Source organism: Gouania willdenowi, chromosome 21, assembly GCF_900634775.1.
Source record: "Gouania willdenowi chromosome 21, fGouWil2.1, whole genome shotgun sequence".
Lineage (NCBI taxonomy): Eukaryota > Metazoa > Chordata > Actinopteri > Blenniiformes > Gobiesocidae > Gouania > Gouania willdenowi.
The window spans coordinates 38,654,281-38,681,016 of NC_041064.1; the positions used below are offsets into that span (position 1 = coordinate 38,654,281).

The window sequence follows — 26,736 nt, forward strand, 5'->3', positions numbered from 1 at the left end:
TTCCGGTATTCAAGCAGTCGAGAACGCGCACTAGCGTCATTTGACGTCACGTCGGCAGAATTGCGAGGGATATTTGTGTTGAAAACAGTAGTTATAAAATGTATCACACAATCTGTTAAAGACAATATGTAGAAATGATTGTGAGCACTTTATCACCCATTAGCAATAAAAGACTAATAATCAATGTTTATTATTTATATCTAACTTTTTAGAATATTTGATGCCTTAGTGACAGAGGAAATGTCATGACAGAATTTAATCACAGCACAATAGTGTGTGTGGGGGGGTGTGGGGGGGGGGGGGGTACGGGTAATGATAAATGCTCTAAATGAACCAAACACCACAGACACACGATGCTCTGAAAGGAACATTTCACAGAATGAAGGAAACATGCTGAACTATGTGCAGAGCCCCGTGGGGGGGGTTTGGGGGGGTGGGGGGGTTGGGGGGGTTGTGAAGCCTTGGGGGTAATTGGATGAAAGTGAACCCTTACCACTGATGGGATTGGCTGATCTGGATCCTGGTGATGTAGCAGGACAGATTGGAGAGCATGAGACATACTGCACACATTACCCAGCATGCACTCTGGGTATGTGACACATTACCCAGCATGCACCCTGGGTAGCTGTGTGTGAGTCACACACACACTCAAACACACATACATTCCATGCACTAATCTAAAATTTGTTTCATCACATGTTTACGTACGCTGGGATTGAGAGACCACTTTGGCCCGGCTCCGCCCCCTACTGTCCACCACTGATGGACTGGCTCCGCCCACACTGCCTGAGCTCTGTCTGCGTGTGCGAACACGACCTGAGGACGTTAAAGAAAGAAAAAAGAGGAGGTTAGAGAAAGTGAAGAGACAGTAAGCTCCGCCCACAGACACACAAACATCAGCTGAGGCTCTACTTATATAACACAACAACACAACACACACACGTAAACACACACACACACACACACATTAACACACACACACACAATAAGGGGGTGATCTATGAAGCTAGATTAGCTCTTATCGTGCTAACTTCTGGGATTTAATCAGTGTGTGCTGGACTACAAACCTTGCTGGATCTTAATCACTATGGCAACTAATGCTGAACGCTAACCTGGTCAGCAGCACGTTTTTCTCTGGCTAGGATGTTAGCGAGTCCTTAAGCCCCGCCTCCTGACCAATCAGATATCTTGATAAACAACCTACCCAATGATAGATGATCCTGGTTGGTGCAGATCTGACAGCTGAGTTTATAAGATTAAGATTATTAATGATAAATTAATCCTTTCATTTACTGATGACATCATTTAATAAAGATATAGATTTATATCTAACAGACTGATCTACAGTCAGCTGATGAAGCCTGTGTGTTGATCTGTGTGCACGGACGACTGAAGTCATTAATTATTTCATTCATTAATACGCTGGGACTGATATTATCAGCAGGAACATAAACAATGTGTTCTCATCCCAGTGTGTGATAAATAGATCTATCTGAATAGAAACATGTGTGTGCTGTAATAAAGTTTAACTGCAGAGCTCTGTCTGTTTATCATCTAATAGATTAATATCATAAATAATATCACACTTTTACACATTAACGGTATGAGGTTCTTCCTGTCTGACTTCTATTATTCCTGTCTTTTCTGTAACAACAGTGTTGTCTTTGGTCTGAATTATGGATTTTAATTATTCATCATTTTAAACTTCAACAACCTGGTCAGTACCATGTTATGAAGTGTCACTGCAGTGTTGTACCTTAATGTGTATTAAAACATGTGCACATACAGAGGATGAATGAACCCCTGTGAGGGCCAGGTTCCCCTCTCCATCTGACAGAGGGACCCCAAAATCTGTTTCCCACTGCTCGCTAATATGAGCTGTTGGAGGAATAAATTCATCTATGACGTGTGCATATATATCATCGAAATCCTACTTATTACGTGTGTTGACCTTCAACAGAGAATCTAAGCAACACAGTGAGGAATAAATGGAAAGTTCAAATCTCTGATTTGTAGGTAGCGGAAAAAGTTGTTATTATTTGTAAGTTCAAACTTCCTGGATAGTTGTTCAAAGCTAGCAAAAGTGATATTCAATACTATGTATACTCTTTTTACACCAAGTTTTGAATCCTTTATTGAGTATAGATGTTTTGAAGTCCCAGACATTTAGTAAACTGTTTTATAATGCGTAATAATTGAGTTACAATAACATTTCCATCAATAACATTCACGAGTGAAGGCAAGGATACACATAGCAGAGCAGGGAGAGGGGGTGGGGCTTACTGGTGTTCATTTCAATCAGGAGCCAATCAGGAGTCTTACTATTCACTCCTTTAGCCACAGGGAAATAGAATTTCCATGTTTTTTTGGAGTTTACCATGTTTACCATGTTTACCATGTTTACCATGTTCACCATGTTCACCAGGTTCACCATGTTTACCATGTTTACCAGGTTCACCATGTTTACCATGTTTACCAGGTTCACCATGTTTACCATGTTTACCATGTTTACCAGGTTCACCATGTTTACCATGTTTACCAGGTTCACCAGGTTTACCATGTTTACCAGGTTCACCAGGTTCACCATGTTTACCATGTTTACCAGGTTCACCATGTTTACCATGTTTACCAGGTTCACCAGGTTTACCAGGTTCACCATGTTTACCAGGTTCACCAGGTTTACCATGTTTACCAGGTTCACCAGGTTTACCATGTTTACCAGGTTCACCAGGTTTACCATGTTTACCATGTTCACCAGGTTCACCAGGTTTACCATGTTTACCAGGTTCACCAGGTTTACCATGTTTACCATGTTTACCAGGTTCACCAGGTTTACCATGTTTACCAGGTTCACCATGTTTACCATGTTCACCAGGTTCACTATGTTTACCATGTTTACCAGGTTCACCATGTTTACCATGTTTACCAGGTTCACCATGTTTACCAGGTTCACCAGGTTCACCATGTTTACCATGTTCACCAGGTTCACCATGTTTACCAGGTTCACCATGTTTACCATGTTTACCAGGTTCACCAGGTTCACCATGTTTACCATGTTTACCATGTTTACCAGGTTCACCAGGTTCACCATGTTTACCATGTTTACCGTGTTTACCATGTTTACCATGTTTACCATGTTCACCAGGTTCACCATGTTTACCGTGTTTACCGTGTTTACCATGTTTACCATTTTTACCAGGTTCACCAGGTTCACCATGTTCACCATGTTTACCAGGTTCACCAGGTTCACCATGTTTACCATGTTTACCAGGTTCACCAGGTTCACCAGGTTCACCATGTTTACCATGTTTACCGTGTTTACCATGTTTACCATGTTCACCAGGTTCACCAGGTTCACCAGGTTCACCATGTTTACCATGTTTACCATGTTTACCATGTTTACCATGTTTACCATGTTTACCATGTTTACCGTGCCAAATAAAGCAGGAGATCATCTGGTTATAGTCCTTGAAAAATGACTGTGGTATAAAAATAGGTACGGCTTGAAACAAATATAGGAATTTAGGCACAATGTTCATTTAATGAGAGACCTGATATACTTTTTAAAGTTTAAGCACTGTGGGTACGGTTGAAATAGGCTTTGTGACATATAATAACAAATCGTCCACATAAAGTGAGACAGTATGTAGTGATGCCACAGCGTGTGATACATTGTATATATTTATTGTACTTTAGAACAAGAGAGAGTGGTTCTATCGCTAGGATTAAAATTAACTGAATAAATCTCCTTGTTTTGTAATAATCAGAGGAAACAGAGTTAGTATAGACGGATGGTCAGTGTAAATAAGCTTCATATGTTAATAAAATTAAAGCCAAATCCAAACTTATTAAGTGTGTAGAAAAACTATTCCCACTCGATCCTATCAAACGCCTTTTCAGCGTCATGTGAAATGACTGCTTCTGGGGATAAAGTGTGTGATTTTGAATAGATTATATTAAATAGTCGTCTCAAGTTAAAAAAGGACTGAACAAACCCAGTCTGGTCGTCTAAAATTATACGTGGAAGAACATTTTCAAAACAGAGTGGAAAATATCTTACCATCGCAATTTGTCAAACTAATTGTTCTCTATGATGAGCAGTTTAGTGGGTCCTTATTTTTCTTTAGTAACATTCTTACAGATGCTTGATGAAGTGTGTGTGTGTGTGTGGGGGGGGGATTTCTCTTTCCTTAACATCTGCATACACTGAGAAAAGAGGAGTTTTAATAAAACTCTATTGAAACCCATCGGTACCAGGGCTTTTCAGCTCTGAAGGAACATTATTGCAGCGACTATTTCCTCCAGTGTTCCAGGTTCTGTTCTAGACCCTCTTGTGAGTCAGCATTTATTGTGGGAATATTTAAACTGGAGAAATAAGCATTAACTCCAGACTATTAACTGGAGCAACAAACTGATTATTAATAGTTTGGTGATCCTCTGTTAGGGTGACATCAAATAATCTAATCTGAGAAATAATATGAGAAAAAGCTGCTTTTTGGTGAAGTTGGTTTGTTTATAATTTAGAAGGTTTGTCTTCATCAAATCTACTCCGAGATTTAGAGATCAGCTGTTCTGCTTGGGTTGTTGTTTAAAGATCAAACTTGCTAATATGTAGAACAGGACGAATCTGATGTTGGCGGCGTGGAGCATCAGTTTGGATTTGAAGAAGGTGGCCTCGGCAACTATAGGCGTGGTCGCTGTCCCTGGGGGCGCTGCTCTTGGTGCTGCTTCGTTCCGGGTCCTTCTGGCCTGGGGTCTGATCCCTGCTGGCTCTGGGCCCGCCGGCGAGTGCCCGCTGGCTGCCCATTCGGCACGGCTCTGGCCGTCTGCTGGGTGTGGGCCTTGGCTCCGCTGCTGGGGTCTCGGGCGGGGGGCTCTCTGGGCCCTCCCCTCGGGGGTTGGGTGCTTGGGTGTGGGTGGGTGGGGGGGGTTGAATGCTGGCGGGGGGCCTTGGGGTTGGGGTCGGTGGCGGGATGCGCTGGGTGCTCGGCTGCTTGGGGCTTCCTCGGATGTGTGTGTGGGGGGCGGTGGCTGCCTCTCAGCCTGGGATCTTGGGGGCGTCTGGGGGGTTGCTCGGCCGTGGGGGGGTGGCCTGGGGCTCCCTGGCCCCCACTCTTTCTGCTGGCCTGGCTGCATCTGCGGGCTGGGTTTGCGGTAGCGGTTTTTTGCACAAATACTGGTCTACGATGCACTGGCACGTCTTGGGATGTGGGATAAAACTCATACTGGGCTTAACTTTAGACACGTTAATCCCAAATACCTGCTTTAGGTACTACCATTCACTCATTCACCCTGTTCACAGCCACCACCATTATAGCTAAGCTTCACACTTGTCACTATACTGGCTTGATTACACAACATAATAAGCACAATATATTCTACAACTTCACATCTCACCCTCACTGTAAAACAATCTATTCTCCCCACACTTTTTATATTTCCTACCTTGAGGCACTCCTCCCTGCTCCCTTTCCCCTCCCCCTCCCCCTCCCTCTCCACTTAGGTGTAACACTGCTCTCCCTTTTTATATCCTCCCTATAATAAAAGATTTCTTACCCTTCCTTAGGGAGGGCTGGTGATGGTCACAATAAACAATAAAATAAATCAATTTATTTTATTGCAATAACAAAACATGCATTGTTGTCTCATAATGATTGCACTTCTTGTAGTGTTGACCTTTGACAGCATGTGCAGACAAGTAAAAAAAAAAAAGAAGGCGGCGGCACGTCGTTTGTTGATGTCTGTGCTGAAGTCTGGGAAAATGTGTATTCTGAAGCCCTCAGAGGTGAGGGGGCCTCTGCAGGATCAGCTCCTTGGTCTGGAAGTGGTGAAGCTTCACAATCAATGGTCGTCTTCTATTGTCGCCCTTTGCCGGTTTAGGGGCTGCACTTCTGTGAGCTCTGCCCATTAAAGGGGGATTCTCAAAACTTTCTGCACCAAAAACCTTGACGAGCAGATTTGTAATAAACTCCGTTGTCCCTCTTTATTTTCCTTTATCCCCACAACACAAATGTTTTGTCTCCTGGCGTAGTTCTCCAAGTACGTTACTTTCTCTCTTAGCATTCCACCTTCTTTCACCAACCATGTCTGTGATGATTCCATATCATCCTTTGGTCAGATACGTTCAGTCCTTCCTCTATATCAGTAATCCGTTGGCCATATGTACTAAACATGGAGTGTAGCAAAGCAACAGTCGTGCGGTTTTCATCCCGAAAGGAATCAATTGAAGCTTGTATGGCACCAACAGCCTTTGCTAGCGTTTCCAAGCTTTTGGACTTAGCATTAGCATCTGCTTCTGAGTTAGCCATTGAGTTTGAGGCGGTGTTTCTCGATGACCTACTTTCTCTATGGTCTTTAGGAGGCCTCTGGGACATTATAGCGAGGTTTACAGGTCCCTAAGCGAGCCTCACGCCGAAGTTTGAAAAGATGCGAGGTCCGAAAAATATAATTTTCATACAATATTGTAGGAGTTGTGGCGGACGCGTCTACACCGTAAGCATGCTCACTAGCGCCCCCTTTAATACGGTATTTTAAAAGTAAATTAAACAGAATATGATGTAAATGTTTTAATATGATTTTAAATCCATACAAATGATGATATAATCATTATTCCATGTTTAATGTGTAGCGTATTATTAATGATATCACAGTGTGTTTAAACCATCAGTAATAATATATAATATATACGTGTGTATCATCACCTCTGTTTACCACACGTATAAATGTGTTTATTTATTGATCAGAGATTAATAATGAAAAAGCTGTGGATATACAGAGAGGGAGGGGCTTCAGGGACAGGGCGGAGCACTAAGGCTCCCAATGACAAAGATACACTATCACTTTAAGAGACGTGCACACAGTGCACGTACCTCCGTGCACAGCTCACCTGTACCTGCAGCGTCTACAGTGTTGGATGTGACATCCAACAGCATCCAACAGCATCCAACAGCACCACTGCTGCTCCTGCTGTTCATTTAGTGCTGAGATCATCAAACTATTCATCAAACACTCACTAGTCTCATTAATTACATATTATTTAATTATGAATTACATCATCTCTTTATTAAACGCTGACAGGTGTTAAAACACTTATTAAATGATCAGTGTGTGATCACATGATCACATGATCAGTGTGTGATCACATGACCAGTTATTTATGATAAATTGACTAAATAACACCTTCTTTAACCCTTTAATACTTTTAAAATGTTTAAACCGCAGCCAGTCTTTTTTTTTTTTTAACATATCCATTTATTTTCACTGCTCAGTAACAGATGATGTCACTTCCTGTTGGTCTCAGCATTGGTTCCTATTTGCTTCTCATTCATGGTAAAAGCTGCAGCACCTGCTCCGTCACTCTCTAATCATTAAATCTGTGATCGATCTCATGAGTCTGATGATGACGTTCACTTAATCTAAACACTGTCAGCTGATTGGCTGAGCTGGAGAGATTGAAGCCGATAAGAGTTTGATGAAATGGTAAAAGGGGGCGTGGTCACAGATGGCTTAGCTGAACCAGGTTTAAACCATAAGTCTGGTTCTACTGAGAACACTTTGATCAAACACCCCTCAGGTGAGCCGCTCAGCATTAGTTGCCATAGTGATTTAGCTCAGCATACAATGAGTTAATGCGACAAGAGGTCATCTAGATTCATAGTACAGACCCTACCACATAAAATACACATGTTTTCAGGACCTGTTTTATGTTTTTTTGTGAATCTAAAGAAACATTTGTGTTATTAACAGTGTTTCTATGACTGATAGAAATGGATCAACATCAGCCTGTTACTGCAGAAAATACACACACACACACACACACACACACACACACACACACACACACACACACACACACACACACACACACACTCTCTTACCATTGCTTTTAGCAGAACTTCCATCTTTAAGACATTAATAAAGCAGAGAGTAGGAGGACATTAATCAATCAATCAATCAATAATCACCTCATTAGGACTCACTGATTATTACAATCAGCAGCAGAGCTCTCACTGCTCCACCATCCATTCATTCATCATCCATCCATCCATCCATCCATCCATAGAATAATGATAAATAGTGATCTGTACCCAGGGAGGCGTAGGACCCTGGAGTCAGAGCAGCTGAGCTTTGTCGACTCTTAGAGGCAGCGTTTACGTCCACGTCGCTACGGGAACGCTGCAGAGAAGTGGGCGTAGTCGACGTCCTGTTGGCCAACAACTTACCTAGAACACATGCAACATCACATGACCTAGAACACATGATGTACATGTGTTCTAATGTTTCCTCTTGTTCTCTAATAACACTAACACCTCTAGTAACACTAACACCTCTAGTAACACTAACGCCTCTAGTAACACTAACGCCTCTAGTAACACTAACGCCTCTAGTAACACTAACGCCTCTAGTAACACTAACGCCTCTAGTAACACTAACACCTCTAGTAACACTAACGCCTCTAGTAACACTAACGCCTCTAGTAACACTAACACCTCTAGTAACACTAACGCCTCTAGTAACACTAACGCCTCTAGTAACACTAACGCCTCTAGTAACACTAACGCCTCTAGTAACACTAACGCCTCTAGTAACACTAACACCTCTAGTAACACTAACGCCTCTAGTAACACTAACGCCTCTAGTAACACTGACACCTCTAGTAACACTAACGCCTCTAGTAACACTAACGCCTCTAGTAACACTAACGCCTCTAGTAACACTAACGCCTCTAGTAACACTAACGCCTCTAGGAACACTAACGCCTCTAGTAACACTAACGCCTCTAGTAACACTAACACCTCTAGTAACACTAACACCTCTAGTAACACTAACACCTCTAGTAACACTAACACCTCTCGTAACACTAACACCTCTGGTAACACTAACACCTCTGGTAACACTAACACCTCTGGTAACACTAACACCTCTCGTAACACTAACACCTCTCGTAACACTAACACCTCTCGTAACACTAACACCTCTCGTAACACTAACACCTCTCGTAACACTAACACCTCTGGTAACACTAACACCTCTGGTAACACTAACACCTCTGGTAACACTAACACCTCTCGTAACACTAACACCTCTCGTAACACTAACACCTCTCGTAACACTAACACCTCTCGTAACACTAACACCTCTAGTAACACTAACACCTCTAGTAACACTAACACCTCTAGTAACACTAACACCTCTCGTAACACTAACACCTCTAGTAACACTAACACCTCTAGTAACACTAACACCTCTAGTAACACTAACACCTCTAGTAACACTAACGCCTCTAGTAACACTAACACCTCTCTCTAGTAACACTAACACCTCTAGTAACACTAACGCCTCTAGTAACACTAACACCTCTAGTAACACTAACACCTCTAGTAACACTAACACCTCTAGTAACACTAACACCTCTAGTAACACTAACACCTCTAGTAACACTAACACCTCTAGTAACACTAACACCTACCTCTAGTAACACTAACACCTCTAGTAACACTAACGCCTCTAGTAACACTAACGCCTCTAGTAACACTAACGCCTCTAGTAACACTAACGCCTCTAGTAACACTAACGCCTCTAGTAACACTAACACCTCTAGTAACACTAACACCTCTAGTAACACTAACGCCTCTAGTAACACTAACACCTCTAGTAACACTAACACCTCTAGTAACACTAACGCCTCTAGTAACACTAACACCTCTAGTAACACTAACGCCTCTAGTAACACTAACACCTCTCTCTAGTAACACTAACACCTCTAGTAACACTAACGCCTCTAGTAACACTAACACCTCTAGTAACACTAACACCTCTCTCTAGTAACACTAACACCTCTCTCTAGTAACACTAACACCTCTAGTAACACTAACGCCTCTAGTAACACTAACACCTCTAGTAACACTAACACCTCTAGTAACACTAACGCCTCTAGTAACACTAACACCTCTAGTAACACTAACGCCTCTAGTAACACTAACACCTCTCTCTAGTAACACTAACACCTCTAGTAACACTAACGCCTCTAGTAACACTAACACCTCTAGTAACACTAACACCTCTAGTAACACTAACGCCTCTAGTAACACTAACACCTCTCTCTAGTAACACTAAGACCTCTAGTAACACTAACGCCTCTAGTAACACTAACACCTCTAGTAACACTAACACCTCTAGTAACACTAACACCTCTAGTAACACTAACACCTCTAGTAACACTAACGCCTCTAGTAACACTAACACCTACCTCTAGTAACACTAACACCTACCTCTAGTAACACTAACACCTCTAGTAACACTAACACCTCTCTCTAGTAACACTAACACCTCTAGTAACACTAACGCCTCTAGTAACACTAACGCCTCTAGTAACACTAACACCTACCTCTAGTAACACTAACACCTACCTCTAGTAACACTAACACCTCTAGTAACACTAACACCTCTAGTAACACTAACACCTCTCTCTAGTAACACTAACACCTCTAGTAACACTAACACCTCTAGTAACACTAACACCTACCTCTAGTAACACTAACACCTCTAGTAACACTAACACCTCTAGTAACACTAACACCTCTCTCTAGTAACACTAACACCTCTAGTAACACTAACACCTACCTCTAGTAACACTAACACCTCTAGTAACACTAACACCTCTAGTAACACTAACACCTCTAGTAACACTAACGCCTCTAGTAACACTAACACCTCTAGTAACACTAACACCTCTAGTAACACTAACACCTCTCTCTAGTAACACTAACGCCTCTAGTAACACTAACGCCTCTAGTAACACTAACACCTCTAGTAACACTAACACCTCTAGCAACACTAACACCTCTAGTAACACTAACACCTCTAGTAACACTAACACCTCTAGTAACACTAACACCTACCTCTAGTAACACTAACACCTCTAGTAACACTAACACCTCTAGTAACACTAACACCTCTAGTAACACTAACACCTCTAGTAACACTAACACCTACCTCTAGTAACACTAACACCTCTAGTAACACTAACACCTCTAGTAACACTAACACCTCTAGTAACACTAACACCTACCTCTAGTAACACTAACACCTCTCTCTAGTAACACTAACACCTCTAGTAACACTAACACCTACCTCTAGTAACACTAACACCTCTAGTAACACTAACACCTCTAGTAACACTAACACCTCTCTCTAGTAACACTAACACCTCTAGTAACACTAACACCTCTAGTAACACTAACACCTCTCTCTAGTAACACTAACGCCTCTAGTAACACTAACGCCTCTAGTAACACTAACACCTCTAGTAACACTAACACCTCTAGCAACACTAACACCTCTAGTAACACTAACACCTCTAGTAACACTAACACCTCTAGTAACACTAACACCTCTAGTAACACTAACACCTCTAGTAACACTAACACCTCTAGTAACACTAACACCTCTAGTAACACTAACACCTCTAGTAACACTAACACCTACCTCTAGTAACACTAACACCTCTAGTAACACTAACACCTCTAGTAACACTAACACCTCTAGTAACACTAACACCTCTAGTAACACTAACACCTCTAGTAACACTAACACCTACCTCTAGTAACACTAACACCTCTAGTAACACTAACACCTCTAGTAACACTAACACCTCTAGTAACACTAACACCTCTCTCTAGTAACACTAACACCTCTAGTAACACTAACACCTCTAGTAACACTAACACCTCTAGTAACACTAACACCTCTAGTAACACTAACACCTCTAGTAACACTAACACCTCTAGTAACACTAACACCTCTAGTAACACTAACACCTACCTCTAGTAACACTTCCTCCCAGGACGCTCTTCACAGACGACGGTCGACTGCACAAACAGAGAAACACAATCAGATTCTGAGCCATCACTCTCAGGCTGATTGATTTCTTGATTATGGTCCAGGTTAATGAGATGTGTGGAGCGTCTGATGGACAGTTGAAAAGTAAGAAATGTGAATGTTGTTCCTCTCACTTCAGGCTCTCCTGTGAGGATGAGGAGGAGCGGTCAGACTGTGGCAGAGACACGATGCTGTCAGAACTTTTCAGGTGGGACTGCAGAGCCCTCTGATAGGTGGATTCCAGCGCCTGGTACAGAAGCTCCGCCTCTCGGCTGTAGTGAGCGTGGAAGCCCCAGTAGCACCTGAAAGTGGAGCCAGAGAGCATCAGTCCACTGACCACCTCCTCACCTTTGTCCACACTTACTTTCTGGCTATGGACCGGGCTTCAGAGTCTGCGTCGTGGATCCCTTTCCTGATGGTCTCAGTCAGCACGGCCACGTGTCTGTGAAAGGACGGGAACATTTTCGAAATAAGAGCAGCTCCTCTTGCCATCATCAAGCACACACTGGGCCTTTAAAGACTCTGCTATGGTTGCCATGGTTACCAGGGATAGAGCTCTCAGAACCACCACAACGTCTCATCACATTGACACACAATAATGTACCTTTCCAGTGTGTGCGTTTGCCACTCCAGCAGCATCAGCTCCAGGAACTCATAACAACGTCTACAACACAGAAAAGTGACCAATACAATCACAGATCAATACAATCACAGATCAATAGTCCTGACTGTGAGCACTGACTATAAACGTTTCATCCCTCTGAGTTTTGAATCATGACGTTAGTGGTTTGTTTTAGTTCTATATATCCAACATAAACCTTGATGGTTCTAAAGCAGTGGTTCTCAACCTTTTCTAGCCCACAACCCCAGAATAAAGGTCCCAGAGAGTGAGGACCCTTCAAAATAAAAGTCCCAGAGAGCGGGGCCCCTTCAAAATAAAAGTCCCAGAGAGCGGGGACCCTTCAAAATAAAGGTCCCAGTGAGCGGGGACCCTTCAAAATAAAGGTCCCAGTGAGCGGGGACCCTTCAAAATAAAAGTCCCAGAGAGTGGGGACCCTCCAAAATAAAGGTCCCAGAGAGCAGGGACCCTCCAAAATAAAGGTCCCATAGAGCAGGGACCCCCACTGTAGCTGAAGGTGGTTGAACACAGACATGAACATTGAAGAACAGTCATGTGGAGACAGGACCATCTATAAGGGGGAATAAAGGAGAGATTTTTGGGGTCCATCCATAAAGTCAGTAAAATGATGGTCCATTGTTCTATGAATCTGTGATAACCACATTTATTTATTCATCTGAATAATATCCACTGTTATCCAGGAACGTTTATTATTATTATTATAATCATCTTAAAGATGGAAATCATGGTTTTAATCACTAATAAAATGGTTCAAAGTGACCAAAAATGGTGGAAAAGGAGGTGAAATGAGATTTTAAAAACCACAGAAATTGGTTAAAAGTTATAAATTAAAGTGGATAAAAACAGAGAGAAAAAGTGGTAAAAATGGTTTAAAGTGTCAATATTAGAACAATTAGTTTAAACTGGTAAATAATGAACATGACAAATGGTGAAATGACCAGGAGGTTCTGGGGTGGGGGTGGCTACTGCTCGGGGGCGGCGCCTACATCCTGGGTTGCTGGTTGGCGGGGTGCTGCTGTGGGTCGCTCCGCCCGCCTGTCTGGGCGCCTCGGCTTGGTTGCCTTGAGCGCACCGTCACCGTGAATATCCCTAGCGCGGTGCCCTCCCCCCCGCCTTCCCCCTTTGGCTCACTTGGGGGGCCGCGTGGGCCGGTATGCGGAGCGTGACGGAGGTGGGGTGGGGCCTTGCCCGTGCGGGGCCCCCCCTGGAGTTCTGCTGGGTGGTTGTGTGGGGGCGCGGCCTGTGGTTCTTGCCCTGGCGGATAAGCGTCGGGGGTGGCTGGTCTACTGGTTGGGTGCGCCGGGCCCTGTGGGCGCTGTGCCGGGGCGGGGGTTCCCTGGGGGTAGGTCTTTGGTTGGGGCGTCTTGGGGCGCGTTCTCCTGGCGTCCACCCAGGAACTGGCTGCCGTTCGGTGTGGCGCCGCGCTGCCTTTGGCGGGGTGGGGCGGGTGGCCTGGGGCCCGCCGTCCTCCGTGCTGTGCTGGCGTCGGGGGCGGTGTCTCGTGTCGGCGCGTGTGTGGCCTCCGTGGGGAGGGGGGGCTCTGCTGGTGGCACTTGGTGTGGGTTGGCGGGACCTGGCTGGGGGTGCTTGGGTTTGCCCGCTTGTCGGTTGGTGGGTGGCGGGATGGCCCTGCTTGGGCGGCTGATGGCATCCTCTCTTGTAGGGGGGGCCGGGGCCGCCTCCCTGTAGAGGGCATTGTATCATGGTGCCCGGCGGGCCTGTGCTGGCCCTGATGCGGGCTTCTCTCCTGCTCGGCCGCCCCCTGTTGCGGCGGGGGCGCTCGGGCTGGCGTGCGGTGGGGGTCGCCTCCTGGACTGCTGGGGGGTGTGGCTGGTGCCTGGCCGTGTCCGGGGGGTGGGGGTGCCGCCGTGCCCCGTGGGGCCGGCGTGGTCTGGGGGGGCCGCGGGGCGGGTCTCCGGCCGTGCTGCTCAGCGCGTCCCTGGGGTTCGCTGTGCCCGTCTGCACCATCTACCCTCTCCGGTGGCCCACCATGTGGACGGGCCGGGCTCGCACCAGACAGGCCTCCTAAAATAAACACCTCACTTCATTCCCAGCTGGTCTGGCTCACTCACTTGGTGCACCACACACCCATACCCAACCCTTGGGGGTTGGATGGTGGGGCTGAGGGTGGAGGGTGCCGCTGCCTGTGCTACTGAGTAGTGGCGGCATTCCCACCTAAAATTGCCCTACCAATCCCTCCAATTTTAATCGCACCTCAACACACCACCCCCCGGAGGGTGCGACTACCACGTCCACCCTCTGGATCTATTTGCACCACATACACATATATACACAAATGTTTAATTGCACCTCATACATTCACTAAACACACACATTCACACAGGGAATAGGGAAGTGCCTCTGCATGGGGGAATGGAGAGGCACCATAACAGGAAGGTGGGTAGGATCACATAGTTGGGCCTGTCGGGTGGGGGCCTGATCCCTCTGTCGATGGCTGGGCCACCGTGTAGAATGCAAATACATCAGGATGGTCCGGTCGGGTATGGTGGAGCGGTGGGTCTCGGGGGGCGTGGGGGGGTGCTGCTGGGGGCTCTCTTCGTGGGTCTCTCCGGGCGGTGTCGGCCCGGCGGGGAGTGGGGGTGCCTCTTTCCTATGGGTGTGGCTTGGTCCTTGTCCCGTCTCCTGGTCACCTTGGAGGCTGTCCTCAGTGTGTGCGGGCCCGGGGTGGCCTGCCTCGCCGGTGTGGGAGGCGGGCGCGCTGGGGGGTGCTGGCTTCTGTAGCGGGGTTGGGGCGGGGTTGCTTGGCGCTTCGAGATGGTGCTGTTTGCTGGGGGGCGGTGCTAGCTGTTCCGGTGGTTGTGGTTGCCGTTGGCTGCCTGGTAGGTCTGTCCTCGTATCTGCGGATCGGTGGGCGGGTCCGGGGCGCCCTTAGTTGGGGATTTCGGTGTGGGGGCCTTGGGGTTGGGGGCGGTGGTGGAGTGCGCTGACTCCTCGGCTTCTGGGTGCTTTCTCGGGTGTGTATGTGGGGGGCGGTGGCTGCCTCTCAGCTTGGTGTCTTGGGGGCGTCTGGGGGGCTGCTTGGCCGGGGGGGTTGCATGGCTTCCCTGGCCCCTGCTCTTTCTGCTATTCTGGCTGCATCCTCGAGTCCGGGGCAGCGCTTGGGTTTACAGTGGCAGTTTCTTGCACATACGTCGGTCTATGATGCACTAGCATGTCTTAGACTGTGGATAAAACTTGTAGTGGGCTTAACTTTAGACACGTTGATCCTAAATACCTGTTTCAGGTATTACCACTCACTCCTTCCCTCTGTCCACAGACACCACCATTATAGCTAAGCCTCACACCTACAACTTCGCATCTCACTTTACAGTAATCAACTCTTCCCCACTCTTCCATTTCTCTACCTTGAATCGCTCCTCCCTGCTCTCTTCCCCCTCCACCTCCCCCCCACTCCCTCACCTAGGTGTAACACTGCTCTCTCTTTTTATATTCTCCCTTTAATAAAGTGTTTCTTACCCTTCCTTAGGGAGGGCTGGTGATGGTCACAATTATGCAATAAAATAATGCAATTTATTTACTTGCAATAACAACAAAAAAAAAATGCATTGTTGTCTAAAAAAGATTTCACTTCTTGTAGTGTTGACCTTTGACAGCATGTGCAGACAAAAAATAAATAAATAAAAAGAAAATTCAGATAGATTCTGGTAATTATCACAATAACAATAAAAATGACAATAAACAAAACAATAAATAGCTTTTACTGCAGGTTTTCTCACCCACCCCCCAGCTCATTAGCATCAGCCCATCACCTGGACTCTGCCCTTCCTGCTCCCCCCACTTCCCCCCCTACCTCACTCTCTGACCCCCCACCTACCCTGAAGATCAATGAAAGAGATGTGTGCCAGCTATTCAAGAGACAAAAGATCAAAAAGGCTCCAGGACCAGACGGAGTGTCTCCCTCCTGCCTGAAAGCCTGTGCTGAGCAGCTGGTCCACATCTTCACACGGATCTTCAATACATCACTGGAGCTGTGTGAAGTACCATCCTGCTTCAAAAGCTCCAGCATCATCCCAGTCCCAAAGAAACCTGCCATCACAGGACTCAATGACTATCGACCCATTGCCCTGACGTCCGTAGTCATGAAGTCCTTTGAGAGGCTGGTTCTGAGCCACCTGAAGGACATCACAGGACCCCTGCTGGACCCCCTGCAGTTTGCCTATCGGGCAAACAGGTCAGTAGAGGATGCAGTCAACATGGGACTGAACTACATCCTGCATCACCTCGACTCCCCAGGGACCTACGCTAGGATCCTGTTTGTGGATTTCAGCTCTGCGTTCAACACCATCATCCTGGACATCCTTCACCAGAAACTCACCCAGCTCACAGTGCCGGCCTCCACCTGTCAGTGGATCACCAACTTCCTGACTGACAGGAAGCAGCAAGTAAGGCTGGGAAGCATCACATCCAGCACCCGGTCACTCAGCACTGGCGCCCCCCAGGGGTGTGTTCTCTCCCCACTGCTATTCTCCCTCTACACCAATGACTGCACCTCAGGGGACCCCTCTGTGAAACTCCTGAAGTTTGCAGACGACACCACCATCATCGTCTCATCAGGGACGGGGACGAGTCTGCCTTCAGACGGGAGGTAGAACAGCTGGATCTCTGGTGCAGTCAGAACCATCTGGAACTGAACCCACTCAAGACTGTGGAGATGACAGTGGACTTCAGGAGAAATCCCCCCCCACTCCCCCCCCCTTACCATTCTGAATAGCAAAGTGGCTACCGTGGACTCCTTCAGGTTCCTGGGATCCACAATCTCACAGGACCTGAAGTGGACCTCCCACATAGACACAACCAGGAAAAAGGCACAGCAGAGGATGTACTTCCTGCGTCAGCTGAGGAAGTTCAACCTGCTCCAGGAGCTGCTGATCATGTTCTACACCTCCATCATTCAGTCTGTTCTGTGCACCTCCATCACTGTCTGGTTTGGATCTTCAACCAAACTAGACAGACACAGACTACAAAGGATAATCAGGACTGTAGAAAAGATCATTGGTGTTGATCTGCCCTCCATCCAAGACTTATACCTGTCCAGGGTCAGGAAACAGGCAGGTAGCATCACTGCAGACTCCTCCCACCCTGCACACAATCTGTTTAAACTCCTCCCCTCAGGCAGACGCTACAGATCACTGTACGCCAAAACTTCCCGCCATAAAAACAGTTTCTTCCCTCAGGCTGTCACTGTGATCAACACTATACAGTCAAAGAGTGTCGGACCTGTTTCTGTTACTGTGAAATAACCTGGAACTAAACATATCAACCCTGGAACAACCTGTCACTGTGAATGTTCATGGACATAACTTTTTCATTTAAATGTTCACCTATTTGCACTACTCATCAATGCACTACTGCACTATTATCTTATTATTATTATTATTGTATTCTTATTTTATTTCATTATTATTATTATTATTATTATTATTATTATTATTATTATTATTATTATTATTATCTGTTATTTTTTATTTAGTTTGCACATATTAGTCTAACTACTCTTATATTTATGTTTATACTTCTTTTTTTTCTTTTTCTTTTTCTCTATTTTATTGATTTTTCTTTATTCTAGTTGATTGTTATTATTTAATGTTATACTACCTGAGAGAGCACAGGTCACCAAAAGAAATTCCTCGTGTGTATTCATTCACCCCTGGCCAATAAAGTTGATTCTGATTCTGATTCTGATTCTGATAAATAAAGCAAATCACAACTTAAAGTGTAAACAGGTTGTTGGAATGGACTATTATTCATGGTTTCTTTTTGTGTTTAATACTATAATTATATATATTTATACTCAATAATCCTGTTAATAAAATATATCTTCAGTCAGACCAACTTTTATCAAAGCTATTTTCAGGACAAGGACAAATATTTGTCATGTCTCACTCATCACCTGTTTTATTATTTGTTAAATATTTTTTACTTGGTGTCGTTCTACCTCATCTTTGTTTGTTAAATGTTCCTTTTTTTTAATTGAGACCTGTAGCGTTTGTTATCATCATTCTGTAATTTTTATGATGTAAATAACAGCAGCCTGCCGACCTGCCTGTTCTGATTGGACAAGCTGTCTGACGTGCGGGATTTGTGTGGATTTTTCTTAAAAAATTGCTCAATTATTATTTGAATTTAGATTTTTTTGAATTTGAATTACTTTATTATTCCTTGAAGGGAAATTACATTACACTGTTATTTTCAGGGACATGTTTCTCACACACTGAATCACACACGTGCACAAACCTGTAGTCTTGCATTAATAAAGAGATGTCAGAGTGGTGCCTTGCTCAAGGGCACCTCGGCAGTGCTCGAGAGGTGTCCTGGCACCTCGCCAGCTACCAGAACAACTTCCGTATTTTGGCTCGCACTGGGACTTGAACCGGCCACCCTCCGATTTCCAACCCACGTCTCTACGGACTGATCTACTGCCGCCCTAATATAGTAACAGATCTCATCTAGAGCAGTGATGTTTTGGGGCTGTCGCTGGGCAACACGGACTTTCAACTCCCTCCAAAGATTTTCTATGGGGTTGAGATCTGGAGACTGGCTAGGCCACTCCAGGATCTTGAAATGCTTTGTACGAAGCCACTCTGTTGCCTGGGCGATGTGTTTGTGATCATTGTTATGCTGAAAGACCAGCCATGTTTCATCTTCAATGCTCTTGCTGATGGAAGGAGGTTTTAACTCTAAATCTCACGATACATGGTCCCATTCATTCTTTCCTTTACACGGATCAGTCGTCCTGGTCCCTTTGCAGAGAAACAGCCCCAAAGCATGATGTTACCACCACCATGCTTTACAGTAGGTAGGGATGTAACGATTCACTCAACTCTCGATACGATTCGATTCACGATACTGGGTTCACGATACGATTTTCTTCCGATTTATTTTCCAAAATGGGAATGTTGACAAATGACTGAAAAATATTCCTTTATTTTTTTGGGGAAAATACTATACTATTTTCCTTTTATTTTTCATTGTCAAAAAAATCCCTTGATAAACTATTCAAAATGATGCAATTTAACTAAAAATAAATCTTGAATGAAATACATAAAGGAATAATACAAATGAAGAAGAAACCTATTAATTTAAATTCTGGTTCGATAGTAAACAATTCAAAACTACATAATAGTTCTTTTTCTTTTTAAAAGTGCAACTGAAAATGTATTTTGTGCCTTAACAATTGGACCCAAAAAACAGTCATTTTACTGTATTTACGTCAGATATTTGTTTAGACCAGCAGAGGGCGCTGGTAACCCAGTAGTCGGTTGGCATGCAGTTATTCCACCAGTGAAGAAGAGAAGCTATGCTAGCAGACAGAGCTAATAGAAAAACGTGACTTTTACAGATATTCACGTAATATGACAGATATTCTTTTGGTGCTAAAGGAGTAAAGAATCATTTATGAGCATGTTTAAGAGTAAATGGCGGCCAGAAAGAAAATAGTAGCAGATTCTCCCCGTCACGTCCGCTTCTGGAAGGATTAATATATAGCGTTAAAAAAAGTACTGCGATTCAATTTTCAGAGCATCGATGTGAACTGTGGTATCTATGAATCGATTTTTAACTGCCTTACGATTAATCGTTACATCCCTAACAGTAGGTATGGTGTTCTTTCTCCTCCAAACACGACAAGTTGAGTTTTTACCATTTTTATCATTTTGACCCCACGGGGTGAGATCTTGGAGCCCCAGATGGAGGGAGATTATCAGTGTCTTGTATGTCTTCCATTTTCTAATAATTTCTCCCAAAGTTGATTTCTTCACACCAAGCTGTTTACCTATTGTAGATTCACTCTACCCAGTCTGGTGCAGGTCTACAATTCTTTTCCTGGTGTCCTTTGACAGCTCTTTGGTCTTGGCCATAGTGGAGTTTGGAGTGTGACTGTTTGAGGTTGTGGACAGGTGTGTTTTATACTGATAACCAGTTCAAACAGGTTCCATTAATACAGGTAACGAGTGGAGGAGGAGCCTCTTAAAGGAGAAGTTACAGGTCTGTGAGAGACACAAATCTGGCTTGTTTGTAGATGACCAACTATTTATTTTACTGAGAGATTTACTAATTAATTCATTAAAAATCCTACAATGTGATTTTATGGATTTTTTTCTCATGTTGTCTCTCATAGTTGAGGTTTATCTATGATGAAAATTACAGACCTCTCATCTTTTTAAGTGGGAGAACTTGTACAATTGGTGGCTGAATAAATACTTTTTTGCACAACTGTATATAACCAGTGACGTACCGTGACCACCAGGGTTGGGTAGGCAGGACGTTCCAAATGTAGACCACCAATGTCAACACCAATGACAATTTCATATGTTTCTGCTGCAAGTGTTAATTCAATTCAATTCAACTTTATTTGTATAGCGCAATTTCCAACAATTATCTCAATGCGCTTATAAAAATATAAAATTCATAATAATAAAGAAAAAACCCAACAAGATCCACATGAACAAGTATTTATCATCTAACAAAATCAACATCATAAACACCATTAAAGAAACATAAACATTATTTAATATAGCCTCCATACTCTCCAACAACATATATCTCATGACACGACAGCACATCTGTTGTTTGTGTTGGAAACACAGAAACATGGAGAAAATGACAACAACATCAACTCAGAACATCCTCAGTGAGGAGCATCCACAAAGTCAATCCTTCCTTTTGTTCCATTCACTGTAGAAAGTACCAACAATGTTCTGACCTTATCTTTGCTGAAGGTCTGGTAGCTCAGGTGTTGGTCTCCATCTTTTAAAAGATGTCGTTTTTCCTCAAAACAAAGTTTCTTTATCGTCTCTAGCGCTGTCATCCTGACTGTAGTCTTATCCCGCCCACTAGCTAGAGAACGTAATAGCAGCCACGCTGGATCAATTCACTAATGCACTGTGAACGTACGTATAGCATTTAGCATAGCACGGTTACGTAAATGGTTTTCATCTTGGAGAACTGACTCAGCATGTACAAACACGTAAAAACACGCTATGGGAACAGAGGCAGAGCAGCAATGTGCTTTTGGGAGAGGGTGTGGCCTCCTCCTGACTCCTCCTCCTCCTGCCTTACAGCAGAGTGAGACTGTGCAGCATCTCTGCCGTGCCAGGAAATAGCGATGTTTAGTCACTTGGGTTATGAAAAGCACAACTTTTTTTTTTTAGGTACACTGTAAAAACTGTTGCTTAGATCCATATTTGGTAGTTTAGTGAATTTCTTGTTTTTTTGATTTAGGAAAAATTAATTTGTGTTAAATTTTCCTCATATAGCCTTGAAGAAAAAGCAAAAAAATTAAGTTTGACTAACTTAAAAAACAGTCATTTTTTAATGTTAATGTGTGTGTGTGTAATGTTGTCAGGTTCGTTGTCTCCCTCTTCGTGTACAGTTGTGTCAAGTCTTGCTCCCTGTTCCTGCTCCCCTGTTTTTGGATTTTAGTTTGGATTTTGAAAGATATGGGTGGGGGATGTTTCACTGTTCTTAATAGAAACATCATTGATGTTGATGTTTTTGTTTATATGCATAATTGAAAAAGTAACAATAAAAATACCTTGATAAAAAAAATATGAAGAGTTTGGTGTAGTTGCAGAAAAAGGGTAAAAATGGGCTCAAATTGTTCAAATTGTTCCAAAAATGTTCTTAGTTTCTTGAAGGCATCTCTATGACCCCGAGGTTGAGAACCCCTGCTTTAGAGAACACCTATATAATGATGGTCCCACACTAAGGAACCATGTAGAGCTGCTCACCTTCTGACAGCCACAGACTTGGAGGAGCAGTTACTGGTGATGATGGGGATGAGGCGAGGGTAGTGTGTGTGCTGCAACACACACACACACACACACACGTGTCAGAGCGAACAGCGTTCATATGTGGGTCACTGATCAAAGCTCTCTCTCACCCTGAGGATGAGGCGGATCACGGCCATCCCAGACGTGGCCATGACCTTAGCGCTGTTGGGCACCAGGTTGAGGAGTGTTGGCATCAGGCTCTCAGCTCCGTGGTCAAACCTGTTCCTCAGCACGGACGACAAGTGTCTGAGAGAAGGAGAAGGACATCATTACCCATAATCCCTCACTGCCCTGATACAGGTCTACGCCCCCTGGAGATACTGTATATGTATGCATATAAAGCATGTGGAGATTAATTGATACAAATCAGTATCGAGATACAAACATCAAGTCATTCAGTGGCATCGGTACAATTTACAGGTGAAATCACTGCATCGGTAAAATCCATGGGAGCATCCATCCATTCATCCATCATTCATCATTCATCCATTTTCTGACTTGTTCCTGTTGTCAGTGCAGTTTTTTCATGTTGTATTTCATTCTATCCTGTGTTTCTGAAACACACTGAATGCACCATCAATGCTGCGTGTTTTGTTTTCAACACGCTAATGTATCGTATCGTTGGTAGTGTATCGAGGTGGGTATCGAATAGTCAGTGATTGAGATTCACATGCCTAATGCATATACACTCATCCATATTCAGAGGAGGATCCCCACCAGGCACATATATATATATTTATATATAAATATACACACCAAAAAGTTAAGACCAGTTGAAAAACTGCAAACATTTACATTTTGCCTCTTGGATCTTATGAAGGTTCTTAGCAGAGCTTCAAAATGCAAAAAGAAGAAATGGGACTGAGTCAAAATATAATTTGAGTGATAATTAAACTAAAATAAGCTGTTGAGCAGCTGATCAAAAGTTTAAAAACCTTAAAAAACAGAACTAAACGTTTCAAAAAAGGACTTGTTAAGGAGTATCTTCTCCATTCTTGTTAATCTCCTCAAAAAATGTTGTTTGGGCCGTGCTTGATGCTAGTGTTTCCAAGAGACTAATCCGAACGTTGCTCCACGTGGTGAAGATGGTTTCGAGGGCATCCACTGTCTGGAACTGACGTCCATTTTTGCTAACTTCCCTTTCCATCCGTCCCCAAATGTTCTTAATTGGATTGAGACGAGGAAAACTTACGGGATGGTCCAAAAGAGTGACGGTATTCCTCTTGAAAAGTCCTTTGTCAGGCGGGGACTTTAAATTGCAGCGTAGTCCTCTTGAAAACCCTGTAATTCCCACACAGATGAAGGCCTTCAGTCATGAGGGACGCCTTTGAAAACATCTCCACAAAGCCAGCCTCCGTTTGACGCCCCTGCACATCCTTAAGTTCCATTGATGGAAAAAGCATCCAGACCATGATGGCGCTCCCTCTACTGTAGAAAACATCTCAAGTGGGATCTCCTCTTCATCTCAGTAATGTTGGAAGCCATCAGTACCGTCAAAGTTTATTTGTCATCAGAGAATAAAACTCTTCTCCACCTTTCAATGACCTGTTTGGTTCTCTGTGCAAACTCCAAACTGACGGGTTTGTGGCGTTGAAGAAGACGAGGCCTTTGTTCTTTAAGACCATCTCTCACAGATGTCGTCTGATGGTTATTAGACTGCAGTCGGCACCAGTAACAGCCTTCATTTTGGTCGAGCATCGTCCCGTGTCTTGATGTCTATCGGATCCTCCGGCTCAGGGCCAGTGACATTTTTTTGGGTCCAACACTTGACTTTTTGTTCCATAGCCCTCAGGATCTTTTAAGAAGTTCAAAATGACTGTTTTACTGTGTCCAGCCTCAGCAGTAACGGTGCGTTGCCTTTTTTATAACAACTGAACAAACCGACCACGTTCAAAAAAAGAAGGCTTTTTTGCTTTTACCATTAGGAGGTCATCACACTGTGAATAATAAAAAGGCTTTTAAAGGCTGTGGTCTTAAACTGATCAGCTGATCAACAGCCTGTTTCAGTTTTTTGTCTCATTACCATTTTTTCTGTTTGCATTTTGAAGCTCTACGTATAACCTTCAAAAGATCTAAGAGCGCAAAATGTAAATTCTTGCAATTTTTCAACTCATCTTAAAATTTTAATCATGAGTGTATATATAGCAACACATCATCAGTAGAGTAAACTAACCTATCTAACAATGATCTACACCCAGCTCATGTTCCCTATATATATATATACAAACACATATGCACTGTATATGTAAAAGGTCCATGTCATGCTATTTTTCACCCATTTCCATTTGTTTTAAGAACTTCAATAACATAGTATTTGAGGATTATTTTCCCAAACTTGCTTGTTTTCTGGAGTTTTAGCCTCTGAAAAGTCACTTCCTGAGCAGTTTTATACAGTGGCTGGGAAGTGTCAGGTGAATGCATTTACAGAAACCAACACAAATGCAAACCGGCCACAACGGAAGTGTTTCCGCAACAGAAGTGTTTTCGACGGACGGGTATTATGATATGATAGCCTGATATGAAAAATATAAGAGTATCCTGATCAACTTTCACTTACTTTCATACGCGTTTCGATGTCTTCTTCTTGTTCTTCTCTGTTCTAGTGGTTTAAAAACATCTGCCAGAAACGTGTCCGTCTGTAATACCGGTCCGTTGTGGAAACACTTCCGTTGCGGAAACACTTCCGTTGTGGAAACACTTCCGTTGTGGAAACACTTCCGTTGCGGAAACACTTCCGTTGCGGAAACACTTCCGTTGTGGAAACACTTCCGTTGTGGAAACACTTCCGTTGCGGAAACACTTCCGTTGCGGAAACACTTCCTTTGTGGCCATTTTGCATTTGTGTTCATTTCTGTAAATGCATTCACCTGACACTTCCCAGCCACCGTAGGTTTACACAAATAGGCTGATTTGCGGCCTACTTCTCCTCATGCCAAAATGTTTTTTATTTTTTTAATTTTGTTCAGTTCATAAAATAAAATGTAACTATGCATTCATCTTTCCTGATAATATTGTCTTTTTTTCCTATATATCAGGGGGACTATAAATATGAATATTAATTTTTTAATACATAAAATGTACTGTTTTTAAAGAGGTGCCCTGATTTTTGCACACAACTGTATGCATATTAATGAGTAGGCGTGTCTGTAGATGCGATCCACACACTCTCATAATTACACAAAACACACCCAACACATACAGTAGTGAACAGGGTTATTATAACTATTAGTGTGTGTTCAACAGAGACCAAGTCAAGACCACAAACATTTTTTTTTTTTTCATTTAAAAAAAATCTATAAATAAATAAAATTCTGAAAGGTTCAACAGTTAAATAACATCTCTCTTTAATTTTAGTTTATTTTAAATACAATTGACGGACAAAAAATGTGCCTGCAAAAAAAAAAACTAAAATATTAAAACTGCTACTGATAAATTCACAATTATTCTACATATTTGAAAACAATATTTTTATGTCAGCTGAATGTACAGCAAGTGTTTAAAAGTATTTCTACCAATAAATAATGATTCTGATTCTGATTCTTTGAGTTGTTCAGGTTTAACACGTCACAGATTTAATAAGATCATTATTTAGTTTTAAAAAGCCTTTAACAGGTTATTTTATTAATTCACTTAGTTTATATAGTTTAATTTGGTTATTGTAATATTACTAGAATATTTAATTAACAAAGGTTTCCAACTGTAACTGTAAAAGTGAAACTTTCTGAAATAAAACTACAAACAAGTTGTCATCAGTGTAAAAAACATAGATCTACAGGTAGATGTGAAACTAAATAAAACAAACCCTGGAACAGTCATGTGACAAATTAATTAATAGTTATTGTTGAGAATTATTATTATTATTCTGATACAGTGGAAACAGAAACTATAAAAAATAATTATATTATGAACCTGTTTATATTGTAGGGAACATATTATAGACATAAATGTAATTAGAGTCTAAAGACAAAAAAAAACACCACTTTATAAATAAAATAGACTAATGTTAAACCTCTTTACAGTTATTTGACTCATTCTGTGATAGTACAATTTACGGTGATGACGCGCTGGTGACGACATAATCCAAGATGGCGGCGGCCTGGACTACAGCTGATATTATGTAATAAAGCCTTAAAATACATGAATATAATGAAAAGAGTGAATGGACAGAGACATAAATATGTAGACTTATTAAACACACACACAGACTTATTAAACACACACACAGACTTATTAAACACACACACTTATTAAACACACACAGACTTATTAAACACACACACACTTATTAAACACACACACACTTATTAAACACACACAGACCTCAGACCAAACCTGTCAAGTTTTGAATTTGAAAATAAGGGAAAATTTCTGGCGCCCACAACGCTCCGTCCCACCCAACCAACTAAGCTCTACTATCACTTATAT

General features: G+C 43.1%; 1 protein-coding gene across 17 annotated transcripts in view; it reads right to left on the bottom strand.

The window, feature by feature from the left end:
* The window catches only part of LOC114454641 (CLIP-associating protein 1-like), a 128,393-nt gene that overhangs the window by 47,744 nt on the left and 53,913 nt on the right, over positions 1–26,736 (bottom strand). For 9 of the 17 annotated variants that reach the window (XR_003672569.1, XM_028435234.1, XM_028435232.1 and 6 more), the window contains 10 exons: positions 22,422–22,557; positions 22,270–22,340; positions 12,485–12,544; positions 12,245–12,322; positions 12,015–12,182; positions 11,824–11,870; positions 8,088–8,222; positions 7,878–7,901; positions 709–816; positions 494–520 (listed from right to left, as the gene is read on the bottom strand). Coding sequence is in view for 16 of the 17 variants with exons in the window: in XM_028435234.1 (XP_028291035.1) it covers positions 494–520; positions 709–816; positions 7,878–7,901; positions 8,088–8,222; positions 11,824–11,870; positions 12,015–12,182; positions 12,245–12,322; positions 12,485–12,544; positions 22,270–22,340; positions 22,422–22,557 (854 nt within the window). In the remaining variant the exon portion in view is untranslated. The remainder of the gene's footprint in view (positions 1–493; positions 521–708; positions 817–7,877; positions 7,902–8,087; positions 8,223–11,823; positions 11,871–12,014; positions 12,183–12,244; positions 12,323–12,484; positions 12,545–22,269; positions 22,341–22,421; positions 22,558–26,736) is intronic. The other 8 variants (XM_028435237.1, XM_028435235.1, XM_028435240.1 and 5 more) reach the window with 3 other exon arrangements.